Source organism: Monopterus albus, unplaced genomic scaffold (genome assembly GCF_001952655.1).
Source record: "Monopterus albus unplaced genomic scaffold, M_albus_1.0 scaffold49.1, whole genome shotgun sequence".
NCBI classification, from domain to species: domain Eukaryota; kingdom Metazoa; phylum Chordata; class Actinopteri; order Synbranchiformes; family Synbranchidae; genus Monopterus; species Monopterus albus.
Genome location: NW_018127929.1, coordinates 1,937,583 through 1,959,657, shown reverse-complemented (window position 1 = coordinate 1,959,657; position 22,075 = coordinate 1,937,583). Strand labels below are relative to the sequence as shown.

The window sequence follows — 22,075 nt, the reverse complement described above, 5'->3', positions numbered from 1 at the left end:
TTATACAGTTTCATTTGTCCTCACAATGATAGCGATACAAACAGTAGTTTGTATAGTAAACTACCCCCCCCACACACACACACACGCACACACACACACACACACACACACACAAACAGGCATCAAGTTTCATTTCTTCTCTTCCCTAGAGCTGCTGAAACCATTTCGTCTGCCATGGAAGCTAGTGTTTTCCCTCTAAGATGACCCGTCTCAGAGTTCACCTGCGGAGGGCCGCTAAGACCTCATCCTTCCTCCTCAGTACCCATGGTGAGGTACATTCCTTTTCCCCCTTTTTTGAGGAAAAATATCTGCAGTTTTACACTGTAGTAGCCTATATGATAGTTGGTTGTAAATGTTTTGGCATGAATCCATAGCATCCAGTAAAAAAGTCTCTTTCTACCCAGATCTGTATGTTCATTCCCTCCCTTTCATGGTGATGGTAGAGGAATGTGTTCATCTTATATAAAGGATTGTGTCATGTTGTACTTGACAGCACAGACACTTGATCCCACAGCATGTCTAGCATGAGAAGGATATTACTAGCAGCAACAAGTGGGCTCAGATGTAGCAGCAAGTCCTTTGGTCTGGTAATGAGGCTGCCCCTCCTTATCTGGTGACACCTTTAATCATTTATGGAGAGGATTAGCCAGACTGGAGGAGGGTGCACCTGCAGTGTTTACTAGGACTAAAGCCTCATCCATTATCCAGTACCTGTCCACACAAATGAATATGGATATGATATTTCTGGGATGCAGTGTCAGTTGCAGAGGAAGCTTTTTGTATTTTATGCCTGTGATGCATGTGTTGGTAAGTGAGGAGGAGGTCTGAGGGGGTGTTCTGGCTGTGGCTGACTTTAAAGACAGCTTTGGAGTAAAACATAAGGAAAATGAATGTTTGTATTGTGATATGTAGTTACAATACAAACAGTGACTGTGTAATTATGCAAAGGAACTGCTGATATTTCAAATGAATGGAGGGCAATAGGTTATCTGGCAGAAGCACTGGCGGATGAAAAGGAACCATTCAGAGTACCCGGAGAGAACCCACGCACGCACGAGGAGAACATGCAAACTCCACACAGAAAGGTCCCAGGTGGGGCCCGAACCCAGAACCTTCTCGCTATGAGGCAACGGCGCTAACCACTGTGCCACCATGCTGCCCGTAAAAGGAACCACTATGTATTTATTTATCGTTATTTAACAGTATTTTACCTGGGGACTTTTCATTGAGTTTAACAACCTGACCACTATCAGCCAAGCACAATGGCTCAAGTTTTATGGACCATCACCAGCTTTCACCTTCCCCCTTGCCAAATCATGCCTCTGTTAATAACTTTAGCATCATACCTACATGGCTTCTCAACATATAACATCGCTTTTTGTGGAAATAGAAAACAACTATGCAGAGTAGCCCAAGGCACCTTTGGAGCTTTTTGCTGCATTTGCTACTCCAGATCTGATCCATAAGGCCCAAATAATCCCCTGTGTACAACTTCAAAATTTGTTTTGCCATCTTTGTTCTTCTCATATTTATGCTACCGTCATATGCCTGCCCTCTGCAGTTTTCAAACATGATATTTAGTTTTTGGAAAGTAGGCAAAATGAGAGGTCATATGCTTTCCTCTGTGGACCATTCTGAATGATTGTGGTGTCTCTGTGTAGTTAATTTAATGATATGCTTGACATCAGGCATCAAAAGCAAAATTAATATTTATGTAGATGGTTTGATTTCTTAGATGTCATGTTATGTTTTGCTTGACCATCCTGCTTGGGAACTTGGTGGGTTTATTCTGAGAGTGTGTCCCTATCATTGCCTCTATATGGGTCATATTTGGCCACAAGCTTGACTTCTTCCAGAAGGCTTTTATTGTTTGGTTGTGTGTGTTTGTGGTCCTCCTCGGGGAAAGATTTTTCACTGCCAAAGACTTTTACAGTAATCAACCTGGTCAGGACCTAATGCTTTCACTTCCCCACTGGCATTTGTTCCTTATCTACACTATAGTTTTTCTCTTACTATACTGGACCCACAGCTCTTTTAAAGATATTAAATGTCTTCAGCACTGGCTAAAAAATTCTTGACTATTTCTTTCACTGATTACAATATTTTATATAGAGTACACATATAATAACAGCACAAGACTTCAGATGCACTGTAAATATACAGGTGGGTTCAACATCTCCCCCCTTTTACAACTATTGTCACTTAAGACTAAAACAAAGTTTTTAAAATAATTTTACAGACGCTAATGCACACACTGGGGCTAGTAGCAGCTAGAGCACTTTTTTTTTACTGCCTAATAGTAACAGAAAACAGCCCAGTTTGCTGCTAGGACAAAGTGACTTGACATGTTTTGATGTGTTACTACTGACTGGAGTAGTTTGAGCTTTGTTTTTTCTTTGTTCAGCTTTTGTGTTTTTGCTACTTTTTGTCTGACATTCCCTCTGTAGCGTTAATTACTGCACCACTGACTGAGTCAGACAGAGAGAAAAGTTACAGATGGAGGATGGAAGAGGAGAGAAGAAGGACAAGGGAAAAGATGCTGGAGACACTGAAGGAATAAAGAAACCCTGACTGACTTAAAGTTAGGCTGTGTTTTTAACGGGACTTCTTTCTAGTCAGCTTCTATTAAGAATAATAATGATTGCTGTACCCCAAAAACCAGAGTCCACATTTGCAACAAGGATCCATTTAATACGTAGAGATTTTACACATTAGGCAAATTGTATTTAAGAAGTTTGCCATTCCAATTTAATGGGGGAAACTGGAAAATAAAAGCCAAATGGCTAGTTGGCAAGTTGAAAGTTCTAGTTGAGTTGAGTATTCTACTTGAGTTGGCCAAAAATAATTTCTTCAGTTACTGCATACAAGTGTTTTTCCAAGAAAATAGATAGTCAGTATTTAGTGTCTTTTGGTTTCACCTTATTTGTGGTATTTTATCCCACACATGTAACATGTATCTGTCTTCCTCTCCCCAGAATAGGTAAGTCTGCCAGTGATTGCGTGTTGATGGAAGGCCCTTTTTGTCATGATTAAAGTGAAGGAGCATTCAGATTATTTAATATTAAATATAGGCCAAGGCTTCTTAGAAGTATGAAATTTGTAGTCTTCCTCTTTGAAGCCATCAAGGAATTCAGCAGTATTGTTTGTAGGTGTCTCTCTCTATTAATTTAATGGACACAATATATTTAATCTACTTCCTCAATTAGGCATTGTAGCAAGTGTTCAATCTCATTAGTTTTGGCAGCTAACAGAAGAAAATCAGTTTTTGGAAGTTATATAACATGTTAATAGACAGTTTGCAGTGACGAAAGAGAGCATCTACACCAAATCTGCCCTTTGTTCACCCTTTGGATCAAATGAGATGTATTGGCACTCACCCCAGATAACTTTTAATTCTTTACACAGCAGTTTCACAACTTTTCAAAATGGCTCCCATTCTCATAGAAAATGTTACAGAACATGGATTAACTCTGGTCTCTTTTCTTGCTCCTTTCTTCTGGCAATTGCTACTTTAGGTCTCGGACATAAAGACCATCAGTGTCCTCTGGCCTGGCCCTATTGGATGCTGGTTTTCAGATGTAAATGTAACAAATAAGCAGCAAAGCCTATTAAAGAAACAGAAAAAGAGGGGGAGATGGAGGATAATCAAGCGCTACACACACAGATACAGTGCACGACCTTCTCACCAGCTTGAGTATGACCTCTTTGGAAATTTCATTGAAGATTTATTTAGAACTTACATTCTGTACTGTTGAGAAGTGATTGTCTATGTCGTCAGTGGTAGTTATGGGCCTGGGTTGTTATCAAGCAGTACCTCAGGACCAAAGCGTCAGGGTTACGTAGCAGCATAGCGTCGTCGTCAGTGACAGCATCTATGTCAGAGCCACTGTTGCAGTGACAAATTAGGGTGACATTTTCAAGTTTTTGTGACAGAATCTGGCAAAACGAAAATACAAAATTCATGATATGTTGGTGCTCACTTGGCTGTACTCGTGTCCTGTTGCTGCACGGACAGCAGCACTTTTTGGCCTTGTTGAATTGACACACGAACAAAGACAGGACCAACAGAGGAGAAGTCCAATATGGACTAAACCACTGTCAATGTCAATTACTTCCATTACTTTTTTAGTGGCTCCAAGCTTTTTATCTGTCTCTGCCTCATTCCTTAAACATCTTATTTGTACAGTCTCTTACTAATTAAATGTGGCTGGCAGTATTTTGCCAGCCTGGCGTAATTTATTGCTCATCGTTTGTCTCATTTAGCTTAATATTTGATTTTGTTGTAAATTAGTCTCAAGTAAACAGATTGCTTTGAGAAATAAGATTGCTCCCATATACAAAAACTCATCGGTTCAACACAGGTCATCGTTAGAATAGCCAGATAACAACAACACAGAGAAAACACAATGGGCACCAAGAAAAGGCAACATGGATCTTAGGTTAAGTAAACAACATCAACATGCCATGAGACAATAGATAGTGGGGCCTGGCGATGTTTTTATAGTGACAGTTTTAGTGTAAGAGGAAGTGGAGCAAATAATGAAAAGATATATACAAAAAAAGATTCCACATAAATGAAAAGTTTCTGCAGCTTTGTGAATAGCGCCATTATTTACAGCACAGTGACTGTATCAAATAAACAAACTAGAAAAGTGAGTCTTTGTTCATTGTAGTCAAAGTAAATAATATTTTCTTAAACAATATAGTAAAGTTTTGCCATATTTTTTCCTGTCTGTCAGTATTACCTGTTCTCCTCTATTACTATTGTGCTAAATACTCTTATTTTATGAATGAGGGGACTCATTATTATTATTATTTTTACTACTACTATAAAAAAAGTATCTAGGCCCTTTACTATTCTACATTACTTTAATTATAGATTCTCTCTCTCTCTTTATGTAAAGGCATCTCCCAAACACAAATACTTGTTTTCCCTTGATCTTCCTTCACATGGAGAAGTCTGAAATTTTAGGAATTTTTTAAATCTTGCTCTGAGTCTTGCCATGCACATCAGCACAATAGCTGAGGTTGGAGTACAGCATCCGATTTGCCATCCAAGGGTGCATTCAGTGCACCCAACAGTGAATAAAACAGAAGGGATCATAGCAGCTCAAGTCAAGTCAGTTTTATGTTTCTAGGATTTGTTCAAAGGCAGAATATTCCAGGGCAAGAGTTTCTGGAAATTCGGGAATAATTTTAGAATTGGACAGAATTTCTGCCAATTTGGGAAAAACTGGTTGCTCTTTGACATACTGTTTGAGGACAGTTATGTGTGTGAGTGTATTTGCATGTGTGTTTATGCAGTCCTGGATCACAAAGTTAAATGTAAGGGGTCTGGAGGAAAACAAGTTTTATTCCTCTGATTCTGAAAAGCAACTAAAGCTAAAAAAATATATGCAGTGCAGTAAAAAGTATGTATTTGTGTCTGAAATGTTGTCAAATTGAAAGTACATTCTAAGCTTTCATTTAAAAACAACACCAAAAACCGATTTTTTTTTTTGTATAAATATTGTACTATATAAAAGCAGATTGTAATTATTTATCTGGCGCAGTATGGTACAAAGTATAGTGAAACAGTGCACAAGCTGCTTTTGATTTCCTCTCTATATCCTCATACTATGGAGCAGTAATAAGGGAGCACTAGTTGACCCCTGGTGGCAGAAGAGAGAAGTGCATGTTGGATTTTCTGAAGCTGGTGGAGAGTTAAAACGCTGCATTACCACCCCCCACCCCTCCTGGGAGGGCATTTTTCTTTTTAATTTATGTTAAAATGGGAAAAAAGTAGCTTATTGTACATCATAATAGTGCAGACCTAATGCCTGTAAAAATGAAATGCAAAAACAGCAATACCAATAAAAAGCTATGCTAATCTCTATGACTGTCATGCTTCTACTATAGCTCAAGGGGTTTAATTTGCATAGATTGCAAATAATGTTCTGTGCAAAATGCTTTATGATATAATTTTATATTATTTCTTACAGCCTTGGTCCACAGTAGTCAGTATTAAATAGTTTTTTTTATTCTGCAGCTCCCCTGAAGCTCTTATGTCAGTCTTAATTTACCATTATCCATTTACTTGTCTTATACCTGCAGTATGATATCGATTAGATCTGGTACCTTATAACTGTCTTTGTATCAGACAGGTTCAGATGAACCCAGCAGGTTCAGATGTTCAGTTGTTCTTTTACCACGGCCAGCAGCACAAATCTATGCCAAGTTCAGTGTGGGAACGACAAACATCCCTTGTACCCAAGCTCTGAAGTACCAGTAACATTATCACACAATGAGGCTCCCACGTTTTAGCTTTAGACGGTGCTCTTATGAGCAGGATTAATTTAGAATAATACAAAGCCAGTGTTAGCAGTGGCCATGTCAACATGGCTATCTCCTAGCACTGCTAACAGTGCAGGAAAGGAGAGAAAGGGAGAAGCCAGCAGACAGTGACTGAGGGGTAGAAAAAGTGATAGATGATAGTGGACAAAGACACACATGCACGCGCGCGCGCACACACACACCTTATTTCCAAAAAAGAAAAGCTAATGTAAATAGTTAAATTCATGGTGACCAGCTCTTTGGTCTTCAGATGGGAGATGACACAGTGTTACAGTGTGAACAGACCTTGTAGCCACACATTGCAGAACACACACAAGGGATACTAGAGGTTAGTAAAATATAGCCATGATGATTTCTCGGCCAGCTGCACAATCAGGAGTCGAGCCCTCACTGTGACGAGGCATTGATCTCTGCAAGAAAAAAAATTGTTTTTCCCAATATGTCCAACCATCCCTCAATATAGGCCATTGCATTCAACAATGATACCTGCCACCCTGTCATAACCATCCTTCTCTTGCCTTCAATAGGTCAGCTGAAACTGTCAGTCATCCAACAGCATGAAGTACTTGTTGTTAGTGGTGAGTCATTGTGGAAACTTGTTCTCTGTTCATTTCAAAACAATGTACTATAGAATGTGTCCCTGCTTGGGGCTGGGTAAGTGTTAATTAAATAATATTGTCAGGTCCGCTCGGCGCGACCTGCCTCTCTTTCTTTTTTCCTCTCCTGCTCCCTTTTTGCGGGATCAACGCCTCAGCTGTGTCGCATCGGGTAATTAGTGACTCGTGGGTCGGTGCGCACACCTGAGGCGTATTCCGGTGATTTGTTGGCTTCCTTATTTATACCTCTGGCAGACGCCCTGTCGTCGCCGGAGCTTTGCGATGTGTAATGTGCTATACTTAAAGTAAGTTGTGCAAAGGTTGTGTTTGAGCTGCTCTATCTATCTATCTATCTATCTATCTATCTATCTATCTATCTATCTATCTATCTATCTATCTATCTATCTATCTATCTATCTATCTATCTATCTATCTATCTACCTACCTACCTACCTACCTACCTACCTACCTACCTACCTACCTACCTACCTACCTACCTACCTACCTACCTACCTACCTACCTACCTACCTACCTACCTACCTACCTACCTACCTACCTACCTACCTACCTACCTACCTACCTACCTACCTACCTACGCGGACAGTCTCTGTGCATTTTGGCTTGACCTTATCACGCTAAGTATGCGGTTAGCAACACAGAAATACGTGCTATGTCTTCCACGCTGACAGTCTCTGTGCTGTGGATTGCATTGTTTACGTTGGTTCTTTTTGTTCACCTGTCCGTTCTCATCCTCCTGCTATCCTAGTTCCTGTCGTTAGTTTGTGTGTTTACCGTCCTGGTCTCCTTAGTCATCACTGCCCTTCCCTTCTATGTATTATGGACCCTGTTTTGTTTTTATTCCATTAAACCACCTTTTTTTGTACTAGCACATGGGTCAGCCATCTTGAGTCCAACCCCAGTTCTCCCTCACCCTCCTGGTGAGGGGGACTAAACCAGCAACTTTGTTCCTGTAAAATACTGAAGTCACAGTTCAGATCACCTGTCAAATCACAGCCACAAAAGTGAAACTCCATAGATGGGTAGAATGTGAGCTGAGTACATTAGTAATTGTTTTATTTTGGTGTCCCAGCAACCAAAGCCGTGCGCCCTCCTACTTTTTTGTCTTCATATCCCCTCTTAGTGTCTGTTGTGCCCTTGTCATTTTACTATAAATGGCCATTTACTCATCAGATGCCAAAGTAAATGATTTTGTCAGTATTTGTGCATGTCCACTTGTTTTTGTTGTATGACACAAATGATGAAACATCTGAATGTCTATTTGTCTATTTCGGTTTACATAGGGGCACAGAATATTGAAAACATTTCAAGATAACAGAAAATATTCCAACACCATATCTCTACAAAAATATTATGATCAACCCATCTCTTGACAGAAAATCATGACAAATACACTGGTAAATAGTATTTATTTAAAGGACTGTGGCTGCTACTTGTGCATACAAAGGTCATCATATAAAACCACCAACCAATATACTGTTTATGCTTAATCTGTGTTCTGTCTCTCTTAGCTTTTTTTTTTTTTATCAAAATGCACTTGAAGCTGTAATTATGTTTAGCATCTAGTTTCTGAGAATTAAGATTTGTCATTTTCTTATACTTGCATAATATAGCTTGCAAAACTATTTGCCTAATATCAAGCACACCCAAAGCATAAACAGTTTGAAATGGGATTCTCATCACAAAGGCACATGTAACTGTATATATCATGAGGGTTTGGGTTTTAGATGAGAAAGGTGTCCGTAGTGATTTTAATCACTTTTATTTGGCTAAATATGTTACAAGGAATTTGTTTTCGGTACAGAACTCAGGCAGTCATCTGCGGCGCCAACTCACACCGATGGCTCTAACCATCGGGGGCAATTTGGGGGTTCAGTGTCTTGCCCAAGGACACTTCAGGCACTGAGACTTGAACCTCCAACCCTCCGGTTGAGAGACGACCACTCTACCCACTGAACAACAGTTGCCCCTTAATGTCAGTATTAAGCTGACATTTTGGCCTTGTATCTAATCTTGTACTGTCCCGGGTTTGAGTCAGGGTTGCGTCAGGAAGGGCATCCGGCGTAAAACACATGCCAACATGCGAGCCGTCAATGTGACGATTCACTGTGGCGACCCCTAAAATGGTAAAAGCCGAAAGTGACTTTCTTATCTAATCTTCTACTGTCCTGAAAAATATTTGGAAACTGAAATGTTGGACATGATGTAGATTAAGTCACTGCACTTCAAGAGCATCCTTTTTCAGTGTTCATGTGGGGCTAAGAGCTTCTGAAGCTCTGTCATGTGTTTTGTTGTCCCTCAGCAAACACCAGTAGGTTGGAACCTCATTCAGTGCCGTGCTTTGGCACAGAATAAAATAACCATGATAAAATGGCTTTTCTGGCACTGTTGAAAGCAAAGAAGTGCAGGTGTTGATTTACTCCCAACTTGGGCAGCTGTTTTATGCATATCTTTCTTTTGTGTTGTCAGACAATGGAAATACTTTATGGCTTCTTGCAAATGATTTTCACAGCCCATTATTACAGCAGCCAGACATCCTCCTATTTTTCCTTCACATAAAGTACATTAATTAGAAACAAAAATATGGTGAATTAATGGGTCCCAGGCATGCTATATTAAACATAGCAGCCTGTTTTTTTCCTAGCCAAAGCAGCTTGCCAGTGCATATACCAAATATCTATATATCTGTATATTGTACACTATTGATCTGTAACATGTCTACATGAGGAAACCCAATTACACTTTTGTAGCAGCAGAGTCCATTTAGAAATATTGTACACCAGACAGGATCTGAGCTACAGTAAGCTTCATAGCATAGAATTTGTTGGTTCAATGTTAAATACTTATTGGTGACCCAGTAGCTGAAAGTTGGCTATGCATACAGTATACAATTGTGTCTAGAATGTCAGCAGGCCATGATATGATCTCATGTAATAAACTGTAATTTATTCAGTTTTTCTGTTTATGTTCACAGTTTTGGAGGCGAGGAGCATGCTGGAGGAGTGCCAGGGCACATGCGACTCTTATGTTAAGGTATGTACTACTTTATAATAATACAGCAAAACCCATGTGAAGACTCTAATGGTGGAAACTGGATTATCTGTACATGTTTTGCTGTGTTCTTCAGGTCGGCATGTTCCCAGACAGTGATCCTAAAGACAGAAAGAAGACTCAGATGGTTCCTCACTGTAGGAACCCCATCTTCTTACAAACCTTTTACTTGTAAGCATTTAGCCAGTTTCTGCAACCATTAATTTTCCAAGACTCCAAGATTTTTTTCTTTGTTAATAATATTTTCATAGAAGAGTCAGTGGAATCCTTAGCTTAAAGGATAAATTCAGGATTTTTCAAGTTGGGTCTCAGTTTGACAGAAAGCAAGGTGAAATTTTCCTCCTTTGTGTTTAGACATTAACTGTAACCCAGATAAAAACAGACAGACCATGCATGTGTTCAGTTTATCCTCTGCCTGATCTCAGAACTCAACAGGATCTCCAGTTTTTTTTCCTCTTAATTCCCTCCAGTACCTTTCATCTCTGTATGTATAAGAATCTGGTTTATAAAGTCTCAAGAAATGCACAAAACGAAGTGACGCCAAGACGTAGTTGTTAATGTAGTCTACAGTGCCTTGTGAAAGTATTCGGCCCCCTTGAACTTTGCGACCTTTTGCCACATTTTCAGGCTTCAACATAAAGATATAAAACTGTAATTTTTTGTGAAGAATCAACAACAAGTGGGACACAATCATGACGTGGAACGAAATTTATTGGATATTTCAAACTTTTTTAACAAATAAAAAACTGAATAATTGGGCGTGCAAAATTATTCAGCCCCTTTACTTTCAGTGCAGCAAACTCTCTCCAGAAGTTCAGTGAGGATCTCTGAATGATCCAATGTTGACCTAAATGACTAATGATGATAAATAGAATCCACCTGTGTGTAATCAAGTCTCCGTATAAATGCACCTGCACTGTGATAGTCTCAGAGGTCTGTTTAAAGCGCAGAGAGCATCATGAAGAACAAGGAACACACCAGGCAGGTCCGAGATACTGTTGTGGAGAAGTTTAAAGCCGGATTTGGATACAAAAAGATTTCCCAAGCTTTAAACATCCCAAGGAGCACTGTGCAAGCGATAATATTGAAATGGAAGGAGTATCAGACCACTGCAAATCTACCAAGACCTGGCCGTCCCTCTAAACTTTCAGCTCATACAAGGAGAAGACTGATCAGAGATGCAGCCAAGAGGCCCATGATCACTCTGGATGAACTGCAGAGATCTACAGCTGAGGTGGGAGACTCTGTCCATAGGACAACAATCAGTCGTATACTGCACAAATCTGGCCTTTATGGAAGAGTGGCAAGAAGAAAGCCATTTCTTAAAGATATCCATAAAAAGTGTCGTTTAAAGTTTGCCACAAGCCACCTGGGAGACACACCAAACATGTGGAAGAAGGTGCTCTGGTCAGATGAAACCAAAATCGAACTTTTTGGCAACAATGCAAAACGTTATGTTTGGCGTAAAAGCAACACAGCTCATCACCCTGAACACACCATCCCCACTGTCAAACATGGTGGTGGCAGCATCATGTTTTGGGCCTGCTTTTCTTCAGCAGGGACAGGGAAGATGGTTAAAATTGATGGGAAGATGGATGGAGCCAAATACAGGACCATTCTGGAAGGAAACCTGATGGAGTCTGCAAAAGACCTGAGACTGGGACGGAGATTTGTCTTCCAACAAGACAATGATCCAAAACATAAAGCAAAATCTACAATGGAATGGTTCACAACTAAACATATCCAGGTGTTAGAATGGCCAAGTCAAAGTCCAGACCTGAATCCAATCGAGAATCTGTGGAAAGAACTGACAACTGCTGTTCACAAACGCTCTCCATCCAACCTCACTGAGCTCGAGCTGTTTTGCAAGGAGGCATGGGCAAAAATTTCAGTCTCTCGATGTGCAAAACTGATAGAGACATACCCCAAGTGACTTACAGCTGTAATCGCAGCAAAAGGTGGCGCTACAACGTATTAACTTAAGGGGGTTGAATAATTTTGCACGCCCAATTTTTCAGTTTTTTTATTTGTTAAAAAAGTTTGACATATCCAATAAATTTCGTTCCACTTCATGATTGTGTCCCACTTGTTGTTGATTCTTCACAAAAAATTACAGTTTTATATCTTTATGTTTGAAGCCTGAAATGTGGCAAAAGGTCGCAAAGTTCAAGGGGGCCGAATACTTTCGCAAGGCACTGTATCTTTCCTTTAACTTTATATGCAATTTTGTCATGTCTCAAATTTAATTCACATTCTGCCTCAACCCTGTTGAAGTTTGAGACCGGCTGACTTGCTTTCCTTTATTTTCAGTGTTGTCGGTAAGGGGGACCTTCATAAGAGGCTGCTCTTCACAGTGTGGAACTCTGACTCCACAACAAGGTACCTGTGAGGAAAGTTGAGGATGGTGAGAATGTGGCTGATGATAAAATATTGACAGAGGGGATAATAAAGAAAACTTTGTTTGTTTTCAAGAAGCTGTGACACATTAGTGAGCACACTCCACAAACAGACAAAACTTCCTACTAGGCCAACAAAGGATTTTATAATTTATGCTGCTGAATGCTTTTGTGTCTTTGTCTGTACGCATGAGTGTTTCATTGTGTGTGTGTTTCTGAATCTGGCAAAGTGGATGTGTTACTCTCGCCTGCCTGCCTCAGCAGACCTAAGCTGAAAACAGGGTCATTGCTGGGGATGGAGAACATATGGCGAAGTGAGTCACAAATTTCTTGTGCTGTGTTGTGTTGATAAGACTGAAGAAAAGCATCACTATGTGCTGAGAATACTAACGAATAGTGTTCTCTTAACGGGTTTTATATCAGTCTTTGCTATTAAGACAGAGGAATCACTGTAACCATCATAGCTGATGTATGGAGCACGAGATGGAGAAGCCAAATGCAGAGAAGACCAAAAAGGCAGGAACAGCACTGTAATTATAATGGAAGTGAAAATGATGGATTGATCACTTGGTTCAAGTACTGACTGGATGATTAGGTAATAAAAGACGGGTTAGCTGGTAGGCGTAGAAGTCAAGGGGCTGGAACAGGTAGGATAGTCTGAGGGCATCTGGATGGAGAATGGCAGATCTAAGGTTGAACGGCCAAACTAAACGGCTGAAACGGGAATATGATGTACAACACATACTGAAAGGGATGTATACAGATGTACTGTATAGAGTGGCAGGCTTAAATGATTCGCTGACCATGGACTGATTATAAAGACCTTTTTTAGAACAGTTTCTGGGACACAGATTAAGAGTGATTTACTCCTCTTTAGTAAGCAATTAAGCCTCATTCACTGGTAATTGGGGAACAGCCAGGAGGAAAAAATGTTTCAGGAGAAGTACAGTTTTGATAATTCTTAAATGTTTGCAAGACACAGTATATGCCTGTTTCTGTGAATATTGCCTTGTTACTTTTAATATACCGATAAGATTCCAGGTAAAGCTTGCCCAAGACGACAATGGACGTGCACTCTGCCCTCCACTTGGCTAAATACATACAGTAAATTCCATTTTCTTTGTGCAGAACCAAGGTTATGAAACAAATTGTTGTATTTAGCAGGCTTTGTTCACATACTGCAGATTTGCACAGAGCAATTTCACACATAATCCCTGATTATCCAGATGATCTACCAAGCAAAGATAGCACTGTAGTACTGGCAGTCTATTACTAACTCCCTCCACAGCTTTCTTCTGGAGTTGCTGAATATGTCCACTCTCATATACCCAGACACGGTACACATTCGCAGCATTCGTTCACATGGTCTCTGCAGGGGTGATCTTTAACCCTGCACTACCCATGCCCTCCTCAGGAGTAATTTTTTAATCAAGTGCAGACTGAAATGTCATGAAAAGGTGCTTATTCTGCTTTTTCTGAAGTTGTTTGAAGCAGTGCCTCTTCAGCATATACTCTTTAACAGCACATAACATTGGTTAGTCAAAATGCTGCTGCAGCCAAACCTGGCTGATTTTTAAATGAATGTGAACAGTCCACTCACACAAACTGTTGCTGCTTGCAGAAGAATAAAATGAACAGACTGATCATTAGAACAACATGAAATTCACATAAGCACGTCATGTCACGCTTTTGTATTTTCTGAATTTCGTGGTGCATGTTTCTGTGCACTGTAGGTTTGAGCAAATGTTACTTTTTTCAGCCAGTGGCTAATTGCACTGGAGTCACGAATCATGTCATGTGCTCGCTTGTGCTGATGGCCAGTTTGCCCTCAGAACAGGATTAGCAGCTGCATTCGTCCTGTCCAGCTGGGAGGTTGTCAAGGACTCTTTTGCTCATGTATGCATAATTAAACATCCCTGCCTCCTCCTCCACCACCACTGCCACACACGCGCACTCTCTGATAATAAATTTGCCTCCTGTCTATTTATTGGCATATTTGTGAAAAATTTCCCAAGTAATACATTTTGTAAGTAACTTTTTTATTGTTTATCTTCATCATGATTCTAACCACACCAGTCTAACCCACAGCATCAATCTTAATGTTATAATAGGTTTGATAAAATTTGATGTAGTAAAAAATAAAATCTACTGTACATCCAACTGATTTCTTTTGTCAGAACACAATCATAATGATAGACTATGTATCACATTCACATACTTATCTATGCAGCTGAAGTAATTTAATTCAGTCATTGATTTGTATATTTGAAACATTGTGCTTTTTTTTTCACTTTATGTAGACAAATTGTGTGTGCCTGTGTGTGTACACACAGTCAAAATAATGAGGTGTTGTGTTATTTCTGCAGAAGCAAGCCAAATGTTTCAGGTTGATATTAGATAAGGCAGGAGTAGTTTATTGCTCACAGGGAGAGAAGCACTAACTGAAGGTCAAAGATGATACAGTGTGGAAAGTTATTTTCATTATGCCTCCACTCCTCTGAGGAAGTATTGGAAACTGAGTGACTTATGAATAATCAATTATGTGAAGACAACAATAGATAGTAGCTTGTTTTGAGAAATGAAAAGACTGCAAGCTTTCACAGAAAGGAAAGCCAGAGGCAAGTAAGTGTCACAAGTGTAGGGGGAAGGCACTTACCGTGCTCCTTGCTTAAGCAATAAAGAGATCAATACTGCTAAGACTGGACTGAATCCTTCGTGAATAGGTCTGGTAGAGAAATGCCATGGCAGATGAAAAACACTATAATTTTAAACATCCCATTGATTAGTTTGTGTTTGATGTTCACTCTGTTGGATTGAGGTTAAAAAAACATTACAGATATCAGACCTGAGTTAGATGACACAGCTATACTTGGGGGTATTAATTGATTTTTATCCCACTTATTTATTCACTTTGTATGTGTTTGTCAACAGGATGAGTGCACTGCTGGGTTGCATGAGCTTTGGTGTGCGCTCCCTTATGGACCCAGACAAGGTGAGCTTGAACACAGAGATTAGAGGTAGAAAGACATTCTATAAACAGTGTCATTAGCTCCCTTTTCAACTTTCATTCTTTCTATGTGTGTCCATCCATCCATTAGATCATGAATCTAAGGGTTTAGCTCAGTAGTTGACATAAAAACTTTGGGGTTACCAGTGTCCCGCCAGAAACTGGAGTGGCATCTTGTTATATTTTATTCAGCTTTATAGAATGCAGATATTTACAAATGTCCTTGTGGTGAATGATCACAATGAAAATATTGTGTATTCACTTTTTGTATGACATTTTTTTGTCACTGAAATGTCTGTATACATATACAGTATGTACTGTATGTGAATGTTGAGCAGCAGGCTGGGAGGCCTTTTATTCCTGAAATAACTAATATCGTCATCTCTTTCTCTCTTTCTCACACACACACACTTTTCAGCTGTCGCTTTGGCCCTTGTGCTACATCTGGGGGACCATCAGTGTTCGTACAAAATTTAATGTCACTCCATCCAGCAGTTGTGATATTTCAGTCTAGAACAAAGTCGTAGACTGATTGACCACGCTATAACGAGACCATACTCATTAAAACTAATTAAGAACTGAGAGTATATCCTTTGTAGGATGAGGCATTTTACATTCAGATACTTATTACTGACTATTTGCTAGATAATGTCATGACAACCTGGCTTAAGACTGGACAAAGAGGGGAAACATATAGAGGGGACAGCTACAACTTTCCATAAGTTTATTTTACATAACTGAACACAGAATTAACTGAAGATAACAACACCAAACAGGGTGGAAACCAGGGAAGAGTGGAGGACTAGCTGACTGTCACCAGCTTACGCAGTGCAGCCAGACCAAATTGGGCTGAATCTCCCTGACTCTGCCCAGCAGGCTCCTGTAGGGAGAGGCCTGCGATGTGGAGTGGACAACTACTTGGCGATGCGATGGGCACACAAAGGAAGACACCACTTCTTTCTACACACATATAACATAATGTAGAAGAACACTAGCCCTCCGTTTTGCTGCTTAAACTGTCCCAGGTGATAACAGATTAATGTGAGGTCCAAGAGTTCAGCATTGCTCTGATTTAGAAATAATGGGTTCTGTACCTTTGTACGGTATATCCCTAAAACTGCTTTTCTTAGCTTTTTCTCTTCAATGTTAAATTATTCAACTCTATTTTATCCAGCTGTCTTTTCCCTTCCTTAGCAAATATGCATATTTGTTTTATACTACATATTCACATGTTAAAAAGAAAGTTCATTTTGTCTGCAAATGTAATACTTCAGCCTTTTATGATTTGTATGACATTACATCATTTAGCATGCATTACTGTGTGTATAACAATGAAATTAACCACATTCCGCCGTGGATTTAGAGAAATAGGAAATTTTAATCCTTGTTATAGTTGAAACACAGGTGAGAAAACCTCTCTAAGAAACTGCATCCAGTTGTTTGGTTTCTGTACTGCCCTTCACCGATGGAGTATCAGCCCTAATGAACCTGTAGGGCTCTTGACCATGAGATCAACCCCTCTCCCCCGCCACTTTTTGAGTTAGAAATCATCAGTATTTGCCTTTAATTTTGACTATTTGACTCTGTTTAGATGACACAGAAAATAGTGACAGGATGCCGTGAACATTTTTATTTCATTTTCACAGATTATATTTTTCTCAGGCTGGCTGAGAAGTCAACATAAAGCTCTTACTTTGGTGTTCAGAAGTAAGATTAGGATAAGAAGCATGAACAAAGAGGCAGATTTATAATACTCCTTGTGTGCTCATGACCACACCCCAGCAAGTCTTTTCTGTGATTTCAGTTGACATCCATAACAGTGATGAGAACAAACAACAGAAATATTTTCAGTCAGGGTTCCTTCCTGTAACATTTATCCCAATGAATTTTTTATTGGCTTAATATACTAATGAGGGAGATTTAGCTTTGAGTCACAGGGAGTTATGTCTCTTCATCTCCCCAACCACATCTGTTATTCTCTTCTGTTGTTAATTTTCATTCCTCTCTTACTAATAACCTTTCTGTCTCCCTCTACTGTGTTCTTGTTTTAGTTCAGAAGCATTAGGAGTTTGAGTGTTAGCTTTTATTTTTACCTGCTTTGCATGTAATTTGTTTGCACCGTTTTGGCACTTTATAGTTTTTACTTCCCTCTTATCTCCTGCTTACTCTGTTCATCCATCTGTCTCACTCCTCACAGTTCTCTTTACCTCATTCTTCACCCCTTTGTTACATGTGCAGGGTAATATTGAATGATGGCGTAAATCCCTCCCTGACTTTCAGGACATATGCCCTCCCCTCCCCCCTTCTTCTATACAAGTCCTACCCCCTTGTCCCACAGCCTGCAGAAATCTGTCCACTCAGATAAGATCCTTTTAAAACGGAGATTATTGTCACTGTCCATGGCATCACATTATTTAGTATGAAAGAGGAGGCTTGCACTGTGTGAGTGTATTTGTGTATGTGCTGTGTGACACAGAGTATAATGGTGGCAGAGCTTATGACGGCATTTTGATGTCCTTGTTTGCAAGACTTTGTCCAAATCACCAGGATTACAAACCCCAGCCTGTGTGGGTTTGTGTAACACACATACAGTAGTGGCAACCACAAACGTATAACACACGTACTGTATGCACACACAGCATCTGGCTCACAGTAGAAGTGGGGGCATCAGCTGCTGGAATTGTGAGTGGTGAATGTGTGTGTATTTGTAGCTCTGCAGGAACCAGCAAATTGAGTTTGTGTGTGTCTGTACAATGTGTTTATGAGCTCACTTAGATGATTCATTTTAATGTTAGCACTTATTAGGTTGAATCCCCAAGCTTAAAGTCAGCACCCAGTCAGCGGCATACTCACACACATGCACATACTGTAGATGTAAACATACACACACATATGCACATAGTCATTTTTTTTTGTGTATGTGTGCTGTAGGAGGTTCAGGGATGGTACTACCTGCTTGGGGAAGAGCTGGGGAGGAAGAAGCATCTTAAAGTGTCCACACAACAAAACTACCACAGTACTGGTAAGTTGGCATAATCATTGATCATTAATCAATGAATCAGTTTGGAACGCTGTTTTCTAAGACTGAGTATCAAGCTTCATTACTTTTTGAGAACTGTGCTTTGATCAGATTTTTCTGCATTTAAATCAGGAAACTTCTCCATCTATAAGCTATATTTTATTTTGAAAAGTTTTGAATTTAATCCTGATGTATTAAACACTGTACTGTTTATTATTATTACATTATATATTGGTTCAGTGTTTATATTTCTCAACCAAATGTATAAAAAAAAGGCCAGTCATCAGTGAGAGGGTCAAACAAATGTCAAATGCAAATGTCAACTGTATGAACATATCGCTGCATAAGTGCTTTAAATGCATGCCATGTGCATATTCTCAGGTTTGTGTGCCAGGCTCCAAGTCTTTATCACTCTTTGGGTTGGGAGGTGGGGCAAATGGGGAAGCAGGGGATTACAGGAGAGAAAGAGAGAGGGATTGGGAGAGCGAATAAGGGAGAGACTGAGAGAGTGGGAGGGAGAGAGGGGTCTGGACGAAACCCTGATGCGTCGCAGTTGCCAGAAAGAGAGGAGAGACATAAAGTGACAGAGGGCTCCCATACTGTCCACTGCTGGAGTGGATCTCCCCTCACACACAGACATACACCCACTCTACACACAGACACACATTTGTCTGGAAATCTATTTTTCTTCTTCCCACCTTCGACTGCTCCCTCTCTTTCAATTTACTGTGTGTTTGCACTCCTACGTAGTTTGACGGTGGTGGTGGTGTGTGTGTGTGTGTTGGAGTTATGCTACTCTATGCCAGCCATAAGGGCAGCCTAGACTAGGTGAGTACAATATTTGTGTTATTGTACTTGACTGTGCTCACTGCACATGAGTATATTTTGGAAGTTGCATGTTGCATTGCAAAAAAATTGCAACATGGACCAGAGTGGTTTGTTTTCATTTGGGGATCCTGTTTTTCCTCTGACCCTTTTTGTCTGTTGCTCTCCTCCCTATACCTTTTTTTGATTGTTTCATCTTCCTTTAGTCCTCTTCCTGCCCATTTCTTCTCCCTTATGTGTTTTTATATTGCTCCTCGATATGCTTTTGTTGCTGCTTGCATTACTTTTAATCTGTCTTTGTTACTCTCTGTGTGTCTGCTGCTAATCTGTCAATTCTCCTTTCATTTTCTCTTGCTGAGCTGGGTCACAATTGCTCTCTGTGGAAGACCCCTTTAGGAGCTTATCTTACTCATACACCTTATCTTTTTGTACACATGTAACTATACACAACACCTTTCACATCAAAACACAGTGACATGCATGTACTCACACTCTTTTTCACCTTGGTATGACATCATAGGACGTTAGCTAACCCATATAAACTGAACTAGGCTAACAACTTTAAAATTAGTTGTATGCATCGGTGGATGGAACTGGGACGGGGTATCAAATTGGACTTAGCCAGCAAGAAACCATTACAAAGGGGATCAGGATTAATACTCATCATAGGCATAGGTTACAGAGGCATATGGCTCTTTTAGCTGTGGGAAGATGTTTTAAGTGCAACACAAATTAACATCTGCTGAGAAAGTGCAAATGGAGAAGTTTTAGTTCAGTAACTTCACAGGAGGTCATGGCTAAAATCAAGCAAAACTGTGTGCTTGGTTGTATTAATGAGTGTAGAATGTTTTCATCTTTCCCAGTGGCAATACTGCCCCAGTACTGTCTCATCTGATCCATGTGTGTATGTGTGAGAGTGAGTTGGGGGGACATACTCTCACATGCACTTGTGTGTTGCCAGCTGGCAGAATGTAGGCCATGGAGGCACTGCTGCACCATGACATGCACTAGCATGGAAATCTTACTCATTAACAGTATCAATCTTCTGATTATCTTTGAGCCTTTTCATTGTCTTTTCCATTTCACGCCTACCCCCTCACCTGTTTTTTTTATTGCATTTGCCTCATTCTGTTTTCTCAGACATCTTTGTTTCTTAGTCACTCTGGTATCTCTGTCATTTGTCTGTTAACCCTCAGTCCATCTCTTATGTAACCTGGCACTGTGGAAAATGGCTTTTACTAAACAAACAATTTGATGCAACACTAACTACTGGCCCATGAGTTACAGTCTATAGAGTACAACATTAAAGGAAATCCTGCAATAACAGGAGTGAGTATGGCCATACCAGGACCCTGGCAGGCTCACTCTGTTCTTGTAATAGATTCAAGATTCAAGGCCAATTTATCATTTTTTGCTGCTTGTCATGTCCTCTGATTTTCTGTAGTTGAAAGCAGCGATGGCAATAGCAGCAATCTTTAACATCTGTCAGCATTACAGTATTAAGTGCAATGAAGCTATCATAAAAATAGTTTATTAAAAATATTAATTCTAAAATGAAAAATGTGGACATCTCATTTTGGGGATACAAACCTTTTCAGAGATTTAATATCAAATTCATGGTCATTATGCTCTCACTGAGTGTAGGAGCAGTAATTGGTTGTGTGTGTTGTAGGTTATGTGGTTTGTTTGTGTATTCAGTTTTTATGGAGTTCTCAGGGGAATTATGGCATGCGCTGTTTAGGCAGACAGTATCTCAGGCAAGGCTCAAGACAGTGCAGTCTGCACTCTTTTATCAGGCAATATAGTAAAAGTTACACAATTTCAAGGTATCAATTTTGAAGTAAAGCCGAGCTTTATTCAAATTTTGTCTGTTGAAACAAGTTTTACTGTTCTGCTGAATTCATTTGTTGTGCACAGACTCTTACCAGAGGTGCACTATTTGGATCAGTGTGCCCTTACTCAGAGACCTGTGCCAGTTCAGTTTGTAAATGATCAGTGTCTATGTGTATTTATCCACAGCTGGAAATCTCCAACATATGCACAAATTACTTCTTTTTGAGTAACAGTTGATGAAAACTAGTGCCCAGCTGTTAGTTAGAAAATTAATTACCCCTAAAACAATAAATTATATAAAGATTCTACTAAAGATATTTATTTTGAGTAGAAATCAATGGGCTTGGGGCTGAGCACTACACATAAGCTAGAAAAGTCAAAACATATTCACACAGTATTGATTATATAAAACATTCCACCCTTAGGGAAATTATTACTTAGATGTACATTATAGAAGTCCCGCTTCTCTTTCCCCTCCAGTACCACTATAGCTCAAACATACTTCCTCTTGTATGGTTCAGACGTTCTGCTTCCATAACAAAACCTGTCTGTGGAGTGCTGACAGCTAATTACACTGTAGGGCTATAATAAAAAAGCTGCCATCTTAACTTTGCTAAACATGAGTGGAGAGGCTGCAAGACTATGCATGAGTGGCAGCCAAACAACATTTCTGAGATGAGGAGTGACAGGGCAATTAGTGGTAATTTTTAGGACACACTTTTGTATGATGTAGTGATAAAAGCCTCTTTATTGTATAAATACAGCTCTTTAAATGCTGTTCTACTACTAGTAATTAATACTCCTAATACAGGATACATATGTATGTATTCAATCAAATTTGGAATGTACACACTTTTACAGGTGTTTAGAATAAGAGTTTATAACTGGATCATGTGTGGAAAAAATACAAATTGATATATTTTTGTATTACTGTGATGTTTTTTCAAATTGCCTCAGATTTGCCTCAGAAAATCAGTTTCGAATAAACAGTCCTTA

General features: G+C 39.7%; 1 protein-coding gene across 5 annotated transcripts in view; it reads left to right on the top strand.

Moving 5' to 3' along the window:
• The first annotated feature begins 7,206 nt into the window (after positions 1-7,206).
• The window catches only part of rgs3a (regulator of G protein signaling 3a), a 122,640-nt gene continuing 107,771 nt past the window's right edge, over positions 7,207-22,075 (top strand). For 2 of the 5 annotated variants that reach the window (XM_020600862.1, XM_020600863.1), the window contains exons 1-6: positions 7,207-7,234; positions 9,923-9,981; positions 10,076-10,170; positions 12,310-12,378; positions 15,327-15,387; positions 18,334-18,424. In XM_020600862.1, coding sequence (XP_020456518.1) covers positions 9,940-9,981; positions 10,076-10,170; positions 12,310-12,378; positions 15,327-15,387; positions 18,334-18,424 — 358 coding nt within the window. In that variant the 5' untranslated portion in view covers positions 7,207-7,234; positions 9,923-9,939. Of the gene's footprint in view, positions 7,235-9,922; positions 9,982-10,075; positions 10,171-12,309; positions 12,379-15,326; positions 15,388-18,333; positions 18,425-19,231; positions 19,250-22,075 lie in introns of those variants that run through there. The other 3 variants (XM_020600858.1, XM_020600857.1, XM_020600861.1) reach the window with 2 other exon arrangements.